Below are 13,019 nucleotides of genomic sequence, written 5' to 3'. Positions count from 1 at the left end.
AATTATGATCACTGGTCCCAAAGTGATCCCTCACTAACACTTCTGTCACCTGCCCTTCCTTATTTCCCAAGAGGAGGTCAAGTTTTGCCCCCTCTCTAGTCGGGCCATCCACATACTGAATGAGAAATTCCTCCTGAATACACTCAACAAATTTCTCTCCATCCAAGCCCCTAATGCTATGGCTGTCCCAGTCAATGTTGGGAAAGTTAAAGTCCCCTACTATTACCACCCTATTTTTCTTGCAGCTGTCTGTAATCTCCTTACATATTTGCTCCTCAATTTCCCGTTGACTATTTGGGGGTCTGTAGTACAATCCTATCAAAGTGATCTCTCCCTTCTTATTTTTCAGTTCTACCCATATGGACTCAGTGGGCGAACCCTCGGATATATCCCCTCTCACTACTGCCGTGATGTTCTCCCTAATCAAGAACGCAACTCCCCCTCCTCTCTTACCTCCTGCTCTATCTTTCCTATAGCATCTGTACCCTGGAACATTGAGCTGCCAGTCCTGCCCCTCCCTTAGCCATGTTTCAGTAATAGCTATAACATCCCAGTCCCATGTACCCATCCATGCCCTGAGTTCATCTGCCTTGCCCATCAGACTTCTTGCAATGAAATAAATGCAGTTTAATCTAGTCTTCCCTTGGTCTTTGCCCTGCTTTCTCAGACCATCTGTCCGGTCATGTTCTGTACACTCTCCCTTACTGCCTTTTGTTTCTGTCACCACTTTATTTCCCACTGACTTCCTGCATCGGTTCCCATCCCCCTGCCACATTAGTTTAAACCCTCCCCAACAGCACTAGCAAACACTCCCCCTAGGACATTGGTTCCAGTCCTGCCCAGATGCAGACCGTCCAATTTGTACTGGTCCCACCTCCCCCAGAACCGGTTCCAATGGCCCAGGAATTTGAATCCCTCCCTCTTGCACCATCTCTCAAGCCACGTATTCATCTTAGCTATCCTGTCATTCCTACTCTGACTAGCCCGTGGCACTGGTAGCAATCCTGAGATTACTACCTTTGAGGTCCTACTCTTTAGTTTAACTCCTAACTCCCTAAATTCAGCTTGTAGGACCTCATCCTGTTTTTTACCTATATCGTTGGTGCCTATATGCACCACGACAACTGGCTGTTCACCCTCCCCCTCCAGAATGTCCTGCAGCCGCTCCGAGACATCCTTGACCCTTGCACCAGGGAGGCAACATACCATCCTGGAGTCTCGGTTGCGTCCGCAGAAACGCCTGTCTATTCCCCTTACAATCGAGTCCCCTATCACTATAGCTCTGCCACTCTTTTTCCTGCCCTCCTGTGCAGCAGAGCCAGCCACGGTGCCATGAACCTGGCCACTGCCACCTTCCCCTGGTGAGCCATCTCCGCCAACAGTATCCAAAACGGTATACCTGTTTTGGAGGGAGATGACCGCAGGGGACCCCTGCACTGCCTTCCTACTCTTCCTCTGTCTGTTGGTCACCCATTCACTATCTCCCTCAGTAATTTTTATCTGCGGTGTGACCAACTCACTGAACGTGCTATCCACGACTTTCTCAGCATCGCGGATGCTCCAAAGTGAGTCCATCCGCAGCTCCAGAGCCGTCAAGCGGTCAAACAATAGCTGCAGCTGGACACACTTCCCGCAGGTGAAGGAATCAGGGATACAGGAAGGATCCCTGAATTCCCACATCCCACAAGAGGAACATGACACGGCGCTGGGATCTCCTGCCATGACTTAACCCTTAAATTAGCTTAAGAACAACTACAGTGTCAAGAGAAAAAAAAAGGAAAGAAAAACTACTTACCACTCCCTTTAAGGAGTTTACTCCTTTAAATTGTTCTCAATTTAGAGAATGTTAACTACACTAGGGACCTTGATTCACTAAAAAATAAACGCTACTTCCTATAAGACCTGCAGACCTTCCCTTTCCTTTTACTTCAGTTACTGTAGATAAGGAGAAATACTCACCTGAACCTACTCACCAATCAGGTGCCTCCCCTGTGTCGCGTCCCGATCTGATTCCTGACGTCACTTCGAACTCGGTCGCAGCTCCGCTCGGCTCCTCTCAGCTGTTCTCAGCGCTCTGAAATCCCGCCTTTTATCGGACGCTCCCTCCGCTCGGCTCGGCTCCTCTCAGCTGTTCTCAGCGCTCTGAAATCCCGCCTTTTATCGGACGCTCCCTCCGCTCGGCTCGGCTCCTCTCAGCTGTTCTCAGCGCTCTGAAATCCCGCCTTTTATCGGACGCTCCCTCCGCTCGGCTCGGCTCCTCTCAGCTGTTCTCAGCGCTCTGAAATCCCGCCTTTTATCGGACGCTCCCTCCGCTCGGCTCGGCTCCTCTCAGCTGTTCTCAGCGCTCTGAAATCCCGCCTTTTATCGGACGCTCCCTCCGCTCGGCTCCTTTGAATGCTTATGTAGACGCTGCTGTAGATTCTGCATCCGTGTTGCCAGCTGCTCCGCGGTGTTGCTTCTTTCTCCCCTTTAAACTTATGCTGCATGCCCTTGAGAAGTGGCCACACTGCCCGATTTCCTGCTTCAGAATCGGCGAGCTGCCTATTGGGAGCATATTTTGCGCTGGAAGCTCACCGACTGTATGATAATGATAGCCGACCCAATAATTGTACAGGTCTCATGCTGACTCCTCCAAGCAGATGCCGCGCACATGCCCCACCCACCCCTCCGCCCATTTACTATAGGCAGAGAAAAATCACTCCTCTACTGTTATATTCTCCTAAGCACCTCATTCTACCCAGAATAGAGAGGGATGTTCTATATAATGTGATGAATTATTTCAATGTGAAGATATTGGGAATGAAGGTTGAGGTCAAGGACTTGACAATGAAGTTAAGTTTGGTAAAGAATGTAACTCTGTTACCCAGAGCTGTGGAACCCAATCAAAAATAATCCATCTACAAATTCACCAGAAAGACTGAACTGTTAACCTATGTGTAGGAGCTCATCAAGGCTGAGCCAACAGAGACAATGATGACTTCTGTTCGAGAATCTGCTATGGATGCCTGCACATCCTAAAACTGGAACCTTTATCAAATTATAATGGTGAATTAATTAAAATATGCCCAAATAGGGTTTACATGGTTCACATTTGGAGGCCAGCAATGCCAATGAAAACACAAATGTGGACATGGCAGAGAGGCAGATGCTTCACAGTGAGACAATGACTTCTCTTCAAGATCTTCTGAAACAATTCTTACTTTTAAATTTGTCACTTGATGCCTTCAGTCCATATTTAAGAATATGCAGCTTTGAATCCAATCCACAAAGGACTAATAATGAGAAAAAGCAACTTTTTTTACAGCTGCTGACACTTTATTTGAAAAATAAATGGCATTAACAATAAGTTTTGATCTCATAACTTAGCAGCTGTTATTATATATGTGGTGTTTTAATGCATAGATCCATCACTTGTTGAAGGGGAGACAGGCATTGGAAGCTTGCACATACTCCTTTAAATATACTACTAAAACTACTTTAGTTATAATTTGAATGATTTCCTGTGGATTATAAAAAAGTGTTGGCGCATCTGAAAGCCATCAAAATTGAGTTAAATCACAGTCCTCTTTCAGACACGCACTGCGTGGCTAAAGAGTTGGTGCAGGAGGGAGGGTTTCAGTTTCCTGGATCACTGGGCCTGCTTCTGGGGAAGGTGGGACTTGTACAAGTCGGACGGGTTGCACCTGAACCAGAGCGGGACAAATATCCTCGTGGGGAGGTTTGCTAGCACTGTTGGGTGGGGTTTAAACTAACTTGGCAGGGGGATGGGATACAGAGTGGAGCTACAATAGGGGGTGATGTGCAGCCAAATATAGAGAAAAAAACAAGTCAGCTTGGAAGACAGGGCAAATATGTAAGGGCAAGGCTGGATGGCATCTATTTTAATGCAAGGAGTCTTGCGAATAAGGTGGATGAACTGAAGGTGTTGATAAACACATGGGAGTATGATATTGTTGCTGTCACAGAGACATGGTTGAGGGAGGGGCAAGACTGGCAGCTCAATATTCCGGGGTACAGAATCTTCAGGCGAGACAGAGGGGGAGGTATAAGAGGAGGGGGGGGTCGCAATATTAATTAAAGAATCAATTACTGCCATAAGGAGGGATGATATATTAGCAGGTTCCTCTAATGAGGCCATATGGGTGGAGCTTAAAAACAAAAAGGGGGCAAGCACTTTGATGGGAGTGTACTATAGGCCCCCAAACAGTCAGGGGGAGATAGAGGAACAGATATGTAGGCAAATCTCAGAAAATTGTGCAAATAATAGGGTAATAATAGTGGGGGATTTCAACTTCCCCAATATTAACTGGGATACTCAGAGTGTAAAAGGCTTAGAGGGTACAAAATTCTTAACGTGCATCCAGGAGAGCTTTTTGAGCCAGCATGTAGAAAGTCCTACAAGAGAGGGGGCGGTACTGGACCTAATTCTAGGGAATGTGGCCGGCCAAGTGGAAGAAGTGCTAGTAGGTGAGCACTTTGGTGAGAGTGACCATAATTCGGTGAGATTTAAGGTGGTCATGGAAAAGGACAGGGAGGGGCTGGAAATAAAGGTTCTAAATTGGGGGAAGGCCGATTTTAATAGGATAAGGCAGGATCTGGCCAAAATGGACTGGGATCAGCTGCTTGTAGGAAAATCCGCATCGGAGCAATGGGAGTCTTTCAGAAGGGAGATTGAGACCATACAATGGCAACATGTTCCCGTAAAGGTCAAGGGTGGTTCCAAGAACTCCAGGGAACCTTGGATGTCAGGGGATATACGAGAATGGATTAGGAAAAAAAGGAGGGCTTTTGGCAGATACAAAAGGCTAAAGACGGAGGAAGCCCTAGAGGAGTACAAAAAGTGCAGGGGGATACTTAAAAAAGAAATTAGGAGATCAAGGAGGGGCCATGAAATAACACTGGCGAGCAAAATAAAGGAAAATCCTAAGATGTTTTATAAGTATATTAAGGGTAAGAGGATGACTAGGGAAAAAATAGGGCCCATTAGGGACAAAAATGGCAATCTGTGTGTGGAGCCGGCAGATGTAGGAGGGGTTCTAAATGAATTTTTTGCATCTGTTTTCACTATGGAGAAGGACGATGTAGACATAGAAATACGGCAGGGGGACTGTGATATACTCGAACATATTAACATCGAGCGGGAGGAGGTATTGGCGGTTTTAGCAGGCCTAAAAATGGATAAATCCCCAGGCCCGGACGAAATGTATCCCAGGCTACTGTGTGAGGCAAAGGAGGAGATTGCGGGGGCTCTAACACATATATTCAGAACCTCTCTGGCCACAGGGGATGTGCCAGAGGACTGGAGAACTGCTAATGTAGTACCATTATTCAAGAAGGGGAGTAGGGAAAAACCGGGGAACTACAGGCCAGTGAGCCTAACATCAGTGGTAGGAAAATTATTGGAAAAAATTCTGAAGGACAAAATTAGTCTCCACTTGGAGAAGCAAGGATTAATCAGGGATAGTCAACATGGCTTTGTCAAGGGAAGATCATGTCTGACTAATTTGATTGAATTTTTTGAGGGGGTGACTAGGCGTGTGGATGAGGGTAACGCAGTGGATGTGGTATACATGGATTTCAGTAAGGCCTTCGATAAAGTCCCCCACAGGAGACTGGTCAAGAAGGTACGAGCCCATGGAATCCAGGGTGCCTTGGCACTTTGGATACAAAACTGGCTTAGTGGCAGAAGGCAGAGGGTGATGGTCGAAGGTTGTTTTTGTGACTGGAAGCCAGTGGCCAGTGGGGTACCACAGGGATCGGTGCTGGGTCCCTTGCTGTTTGTGGTCTACATTAACGACTTGGATATGAATGTAAAAGGTATGATCAGTAAGTTCGCTGATGATACAAAAATTGGTAGGGTGGTAAATAGCGAGGAGGATAGCCTCAGTCTGCAGGACGATATAGATGGGTTGGTCAGATGGGCAGAACAGTGGCAAATGGAATTTAACCCGGAAAAGTGCGAGGTGATGCACTTTGGAGGGACTAACAAGGCAAGGGAATACACAATGAATGGGAGGACCCTAGGCAAGACAGAGGGTCAGAGGGATCTTGGTGTGCAAGTTCACAGATCCCTGAAGGCGGCGGAACAGGTAGATAAGGTGGTAAAGAAGGCATATGGGATACTTGCCTTTATTAGCCGAGGCATAGAATATAAGAGCAAGGAGGTTATGATGGAGCTGTATAAAACACTGGTTAGGCCACAGCTGGAGTACTGTGTGCAGTTCTGGTCGCCACACTACAGGAAGGATGTGATCGCTTTGGAGAGGGTGCAGAGGAGATTCACCAGGATGTTACCAGGGCTGGAGCGCTTCAGCTATGAAGAGAGACTGGGAAGATTGGGTTTGTTTTCCTTGGAGCAGAGGAGGCTGAGGGGGGACATGATTGAGGTGTACAAAATTATGAGGGGCACAGATAGGATGGATACTAAGGAGCTTTTTCCCTTCGTTGAGGGTTCTATAACAAGGGGACATAGATTCAAGGTAAAAGGCGGGAGGTTTAGAGGGGATTTGAGAAAGAACTTTTTCACCCAGAGGGTGGTTGGAGTCTGGAACTCACTGCCTGAAAGGGTTGTGGAGGCAGGAACCCTCACAACATTCAAGAAGCATTTGGATGAGCACTTGAAATGCCATAGCATACAAGGCTACGGACCAAATGCTGGAATATGGGATTAGAGTAGACAGGGCTGATGGCCGGCGCGGACACGATGGGCCGAAGGGCCTCTATCCGTGCTGTATAACTCTATGACTCTATGACTCTATGATATTAATAAAGTTCTGTAAAAAGTAATATAAATATAAAATCAAGGTCACTCATTTTTGGGTTAAACAGAATAATGGATGGAATTCAATCCCCAAAACTCCAGTAAAAATCATGTAATACCATTTAGTAAAAATGGAATTTGATTTAGTCAGGCACAGTAAATCAGCAGCCTTGATTCTCATCCTTATAAGGCATAAATACCCCTCTTATGAAATAACAGGGGGAAAAAAAATGGATAAGGTCCATTTTTGGGTGTAGGTAATGTGATGCACTATTACCCCGCACCCAATGACCCCTGTGCGGGCAGGACACGAGTTTCGGCCGGCCTGAGTCATCACCTGCAATCAGCGTTCCATTCCGGGCCTTGCACGTGGAATCAATGCAATTTGCACTTTCCACCAACAGGGGGAGCCCACTCTCTTAAAGGGAGGATGTTTCTTAGAAATCTCTTAAAAGTAACTGGTCCCTGTTATTTGATGAAAATAACAGTCTACTGCCTGCGGGAGTTTGAACAGAGATCAGACATCGCACATGTAAAAGACAGATGCGGGTTGCATCCCTATGTTTACACACTGATGAGTTAGGTTAAAACATTGAATAAAGGTTGTGCACTACTAAATCCCACATCCTCCAATCTGCACGCCAGACCTCACCAATCTGCCGATCTGAGTTGGTACCAGGCCTGCGAGAGTGCATGCACCAAGGTTCTCTGCTGGTGCACTAGAGGCCTTGGTGCAAGAGGTGGACAGGAGGAGGGACATCCTATATCCACAGAGGGCGGCGGGGGGGTGGGGGGTGGTGGGGAGGGGTGGATGCAAGAGGCCCTCCAGACATATATCCAAAAGGCAGTGTGAGGCAGCGGGGGACAAAATCAATGTCAGGTGCATAGCATCACAAACATGGATGCAGTGCAGGAAGAAGTTCAATGCTTTGACATGAGTGCTCAAGGTGATTGAGGACAAGTGGCTTCTCCTACCAATTGCACCACTAGCCGCATCCAATGCTCCACACACTATATCATCCATATACCAACAAGCTCTTTCCATCAGTATTCAACTCTTCCAATCAGATGCTTCCTCTCACCCTTATACATTACCACTGTTGCAAGCCGCCCATCCATAACTGACAGGCCACACACACTGGCAGCTATTCAACCATGACAGATCCATCACCCAGACACACGTCCCGCCTTCTTGCAGGATAAGGTGGCGCGTATCAGGAGGCAGCAAGTGGCCGTGGCATTTAGCCCCTCGAACCTGTTCTGCCATTCATTGAGATCATGCTGGACCTGTGACCTAACTCCATATACCTGCCATAGCCCCATATCCCTTATTACCCTTGGTTCACAGAAATCTATCAATCTCAGGTTTAACATTCACAAGTGAGCTAGCACCAACTGCCGTTTGCAGAAGAACGTTCCAAACTTCTCCCACCTTTACGTGTAGAAGCATTTCCTAACTTCACGCCTGCATGTCCTGGCTCTAAATGTTAGGTTATGTCCCCTTGTACTCGTATTCAAGTATAGGAGACCTCCAAAAACAGTTACAAATGTCTCGGCAGCCAGAAGCAATAATCCAGCCACTAACCTGTAAATTCTGTATGGTCCCTTTAAATAGCTCTGGTGGGGCTCCTCCAGGCACTCTAAGACACGTTCAGATGGTCATGGTTAAGACTGTGCGTTGAGTTGAGCGTTAAGTCCCAAAATGGTGTCTATCACTTTAAATCAGCGTTGCACACTGATTGCGGCCATTTTCCCCCTACTTTACATGCTTCCAACGTTCGTTATCTGTGCCTGCGCTAACTCCTATAACAAGATGGCATCTGGTGCATGTCATGGAAATGTACGTATGCAGCCAAGACACCATCTTGGATGTCGGAGAGGCCGTGTAGCGCCGAAATAATGGATGCTACACGGCCCAATTTAGCGCCCAACATCACTTCGACACACTGTGACCATCACTATGGGACATCTGCTATATTTTCAGAGATAATGCTACTCAGATATCAGAAGTAAGCTTGTTACTGTAATCTAGATTTCATACTATTAAAGGTATATATATGAACATACGAATTAAGAGCAGGAGTAGGCCATTCGGCCCCTCGAGCCTGCTCTGCCATTTGATAAGTTCATGGCTGATCTGATTGTGACCTCAACCCTACTTTCTCATCTACCCACTATTAGCTTTAACTCCCTTGTTAATCAGGAATCTATCTAACTCACCGTTAAAAATATTCAATGACCCTGCCTCCACCACTCTCTGGGGAAGGGAGTTCCACAGACTCTCGACCCTCTGAGAGAAAAAACTTCTCATCTCCGTCTTAAATGGGAGACCCCTTATTTTTAAACTGTGGCCCCTAGTTCTAGTCTCTCCCACAAGGGGAAACATTCTCTCAGCATCTACCCCTTCTAGTCCCCTCAGGATCTTATATGTTTCAATAAGATCACCTTTTTTTATATTTTTAAAAACTTAATATAAATAAAAACTTTAGTTTTTCTCCTCTTTTTCCTTTCGTCCTATCGTCTCCACTTTTCCTAGTCTGTTTCTTTGTTTTATTTTCAGTAATTTAACCTTGAACTTTTCCCTTATATTATTTATTTTAAGTCTTACTTTACATTATTTCTCCATTTAAAAATGTAATCTTACTTTTTCCTGTGTGTCAATGGGCCTGACCCCATTCCTGATCAGGACCCACTTCCAAGAAATGTGAACACTGGATGAAAATCAGCATTAAAAAATCTTTACAGCCAATCAAGTGCTGGGTTATTAAAGTTTGACCTGTTAATGTTGTGCAAGTCATAATTTCAAACTGATGAAGTTTTTTTGTACAATGCCAAATAATCCAAGTTCCCAGAGTTATCTCGTTAACAGTGCCATAAAGGTTAAAAATTGCTGGAATGTATTAAGAAAGATCATAAGCAATATTATTTTTTAAAAATCAAAAGAAGGGTGCATCTGGTCATTTATTTTCGTTCCTCTTTGCCAATTTTCTTCCCTCCTGTCCTTAGTGCTTGGTACAATTCCAAGGTGCCACCCACCTTATGGTTCCTCGCCACAAGGCAATTCTTCATGTGCAAACCTAGACACTAACGCCCCCAAAATTGTGAGAATCCAATCAAAATTATGTGATTCCACTGCTTGGGCAGAGCCTTACTCAACAGGAGTGCAGATTAGAAAATCAGTCACAGAGTTAGCTTGCCCGATTCATGATGCTGCAGATTTTTCAGCCATTGATTTTAATGCCAGCAAATCAGGAGCTTCATATATCAGATGCACTGATATCCATGTCTGATTTTCAATCAGCTCCCATTGAGCAAGCGTCTGCCCAAGGCGTGCAGTAGCATAATTTTGAGGGTTGAGTCTCAACAGTGAGTGGGGACATCACAGGTGAGTCCAACCCTATACACACTGTTCAGTAGAGGTCACTGGACAGCGTTCAAGTGTAAATGCTGGCAGATTTTCCCCTCATTAACCAAAAAACAGTGAGACCACTTGTAGCACCCTTACCACCACCTAGCTGAGATCAGCTAACCCAGCATAGATCAGGGATCAACCTGCAATCTTTGTACTCTGTATGGCTCTGTTCTACAATATCTAATCCAGTTCATCAGATCACTTCTAATAATATGATTCTAGCAGGATGCTGATCTTTTACTTTTGAAAGTGCATGAGAAAGTTAACATCTCACATTGCACAAGAGAGTCTGATGCTTGTTGTTAATTTCCTACACCTGTATTATCCTCCTATCCTCCCTTAATCTCTCCCTCTACATAAACTCCCCTACTCATATTCACAGCCACCTCCTCGATCTTGCCATCCATTTATGGCAGAGAACTGGTTTAGACATTCATCGCCAGATCTGGCCGGACCACATAAAGCACTATTGAGTCCTGTTCTCCACTGCCAAAACTGTTCATTATTCCATGATAATCCTGGAATACAAAGATAACACCCGGCTTCTCTTCACTATAAATCGTTTCTTAAACCTCTCTCTCCTGCCTCCTCCACCCTCACCCTCCAACAACAAGTGTGAGGAGCTCATGGACCTCTTTGCCTCTAAGATTGAGACTATCTGTTCAGCTGCCTCTGCTGCTTCCCTTCCTTCCCCATGCCAATCAAGCCACACTTCCCCCAAGGTTCCCCTCTGCCCTAGCCCTGAATTCGCAACTTTCTCTAGTTTCTCTCCTATCTCCCCTCATGCCCTCTCCAAGCTCATCTTGTCCATGAGACCCACCTTCTGCTCCCACGACCCTATTCCCATCAAACTGCTGACCACCCAACTTCCCTTCCTGGGTCCCATGTTAACTGATATTGTTAATGGTTCCCTCTCCTCAGGTACTGTCCCTCCTCCCCTTCAAATCTGCCATCATCATCCCCTTCCTCAAAAAACCCACCCTTTGCCCCTCAGTTCTTGCAAACTACCGCCCCATGTCCAACCTCCCTTTCATCTCCAAAGTCCTTCAACGTGTTGTCGCCTCCCAAATCCTTGCCCATCTTTCTCGCAACTCCTTGTTTGAATTCCTCCAATCAGGTTTCTGCCCCTGAAACAGCACTGAAATGGCCCTTATCAAAGTCACAAACGACATCCTATGTGACTGTGACCATGGTAAACTATCCCTCCTCATCCTTCTCGACCTGTCTGCAGCCTTTGACACGGTGACCACACCACCCTCCTCCAACTCCTCTCCTCCTTCATCCAGGTGGGTCGGACTGCCCTCATCTGATTCCATTCTTATCTATCCAGCTATAGCCAGAGAATCATCTGCAGTGGCTTCTCTTCCCGCTCCTGCACGGTTGCCTCTGGAGTTCCCCTCCTATTTCTCATCTACATGCTGCCCCTCGGCAACACCATCCAAAAACACGTCAGGTTCCACATGTACGCTGACAGCACCCAGATCCACCTCTCTTGACTCCTCCACTCTCTTTGATTTGTCACGCTGCTTGTCTGACATCCAGTACTAGATGAGCAGAGAACAGAAATGAGGAAGACTGAAGCCATTGTCTTTGGTCCCCATCATAGACTCCCTTCCCTAGCCACTCCATCCCTCTGCCTGGCCAGTGTCTGAGGCTGAACCAGACAATTCACACCTTGGTGTCCAAATTGACCCCGAGGTGAGCTTCCGACCACATATCCGCTCCATCACCAAGACCGCCTACTTCCACCTCTGTAACATTGCCTGTCTCCGCCCCTGCCTTAGCCCCTCTGCTGCTGAAACCCTCATCCATGGCTTTGATATCTCTAGACTTGACTACTCCAATGCTCTCCTGGCTGGCCTCCCATTTTCCACCCTCCATAAACTTGAGCTCAGCCTAAACTCTGCTGCCATTATTCTAAGTCGAACCAAGTCTTATTCACCCACCACCCACATGCTCACTGACCTATATCGGCTCCCAGTCTGGCAACGTATCAATTTTAATATTCTCATTCATGTTTTCAAATCCCTTCATGGCCGTGCCCCTCCCTATCTCTATAACCTCCTCCAGCCCTACAACCCTCCGAGATCTCTACGTTCCTCCAATTCTGGCCCCTTGCACATTCCCAATTTTAATCGCTCCACCATTGGTGGCCGTGCCTTCAACTGCCTAGGCCCTAAGCTCTGGAATTCCCTCCCTAAACCTCTCTGCCTCTCTACCTCTCTGCCTCTCTACCTCTCTTTCCTCCTTTAAAACGCTCTTTAAAACGTATTTCTTTGATCAAGCTTTTGGTCACCTGGTCCTAATATCTCCTTATATGGCTCAGGGTCAAATTTTATTTGATAATCGCTGTTATGAAGCGCCTTGAGAGGTTTTACTACATTAAAGGCACTATACATATGCATGTTGTTGTTGTTGTTGTTGTTGTTGTAGGTCTGAAATGTTATCAATAATTTTTTTCTTCTATATTTGATATTTATCTTCAGGTAGAATTCACAGCCATGAGGGACCAATACATGCGAGGTGGAGAGGGTTTTATAATCTGTTATTCTATCACTGACCGCCGATCATTCCAGGAAGCTGCAGAGTTCAAGGAACTCATTTATCATGTTCGGCACACGTACGATATCCCAGTAGTTTTGGTTGGAAACAAAACAGACTTGGAAGAGTATAGACAGGTAAGGAAGCTCTTCTTAGTAATAATACTGTTTGCGATGACAGGATCAATGGTAATTCACTATAGATTTGAGGCTTATGGTTTATTTCATTTGAAAAACCACAAAAGAGCTTACGTGTCTATCAGACTGGAATGTTGGAGTATTGGCTCTCTCATTAAAAGGATGAGTT

General features: G+C 46.0%; 1 protein-coding gene across 1 annotated transcript in view; it reads left to right on the top strand.

Annotated features, from left to right (window-relative positions):
- LOC137328216 (GTP-binding protein Rit2-like) overlaps positions 1-13,019 on the top strand; it is a 276,684-nt gene that overhangs the window by 121,643 nt on the left and 142,022 nt on the right. The window contains exon 4 of the mRNA XM_067994324.1: positions 12,659-12,850. Within this exon, the coding sequence (XP_067850425.1) occupies positions 12,659-12,850 (192 nt within the window). The remainder of the gene's footprint in view (positions 1-12,658; positions 12,851-13,019) is intronic.

The sequence above is a fragment of the Heptranchias perlo genome, chromosome 1, assembly GCF_035084215.1.
Source record: "Heptranchias perlo isolate sHepPer1 chromosome 1, sHepPer1.hap1, whole genome shotgun sequence".
Classification (NCBI taxonomy): domain Eukaryota; kingdom Metazoa; phylum Chordata; class Chondrichthyes; order Hexanchiformes; family Hexanchidae; genus Heptranchias; species Heptranchias perlo.
This window is presented reverse-complemented; position numbering and strand designations above follow the sequence as displayed.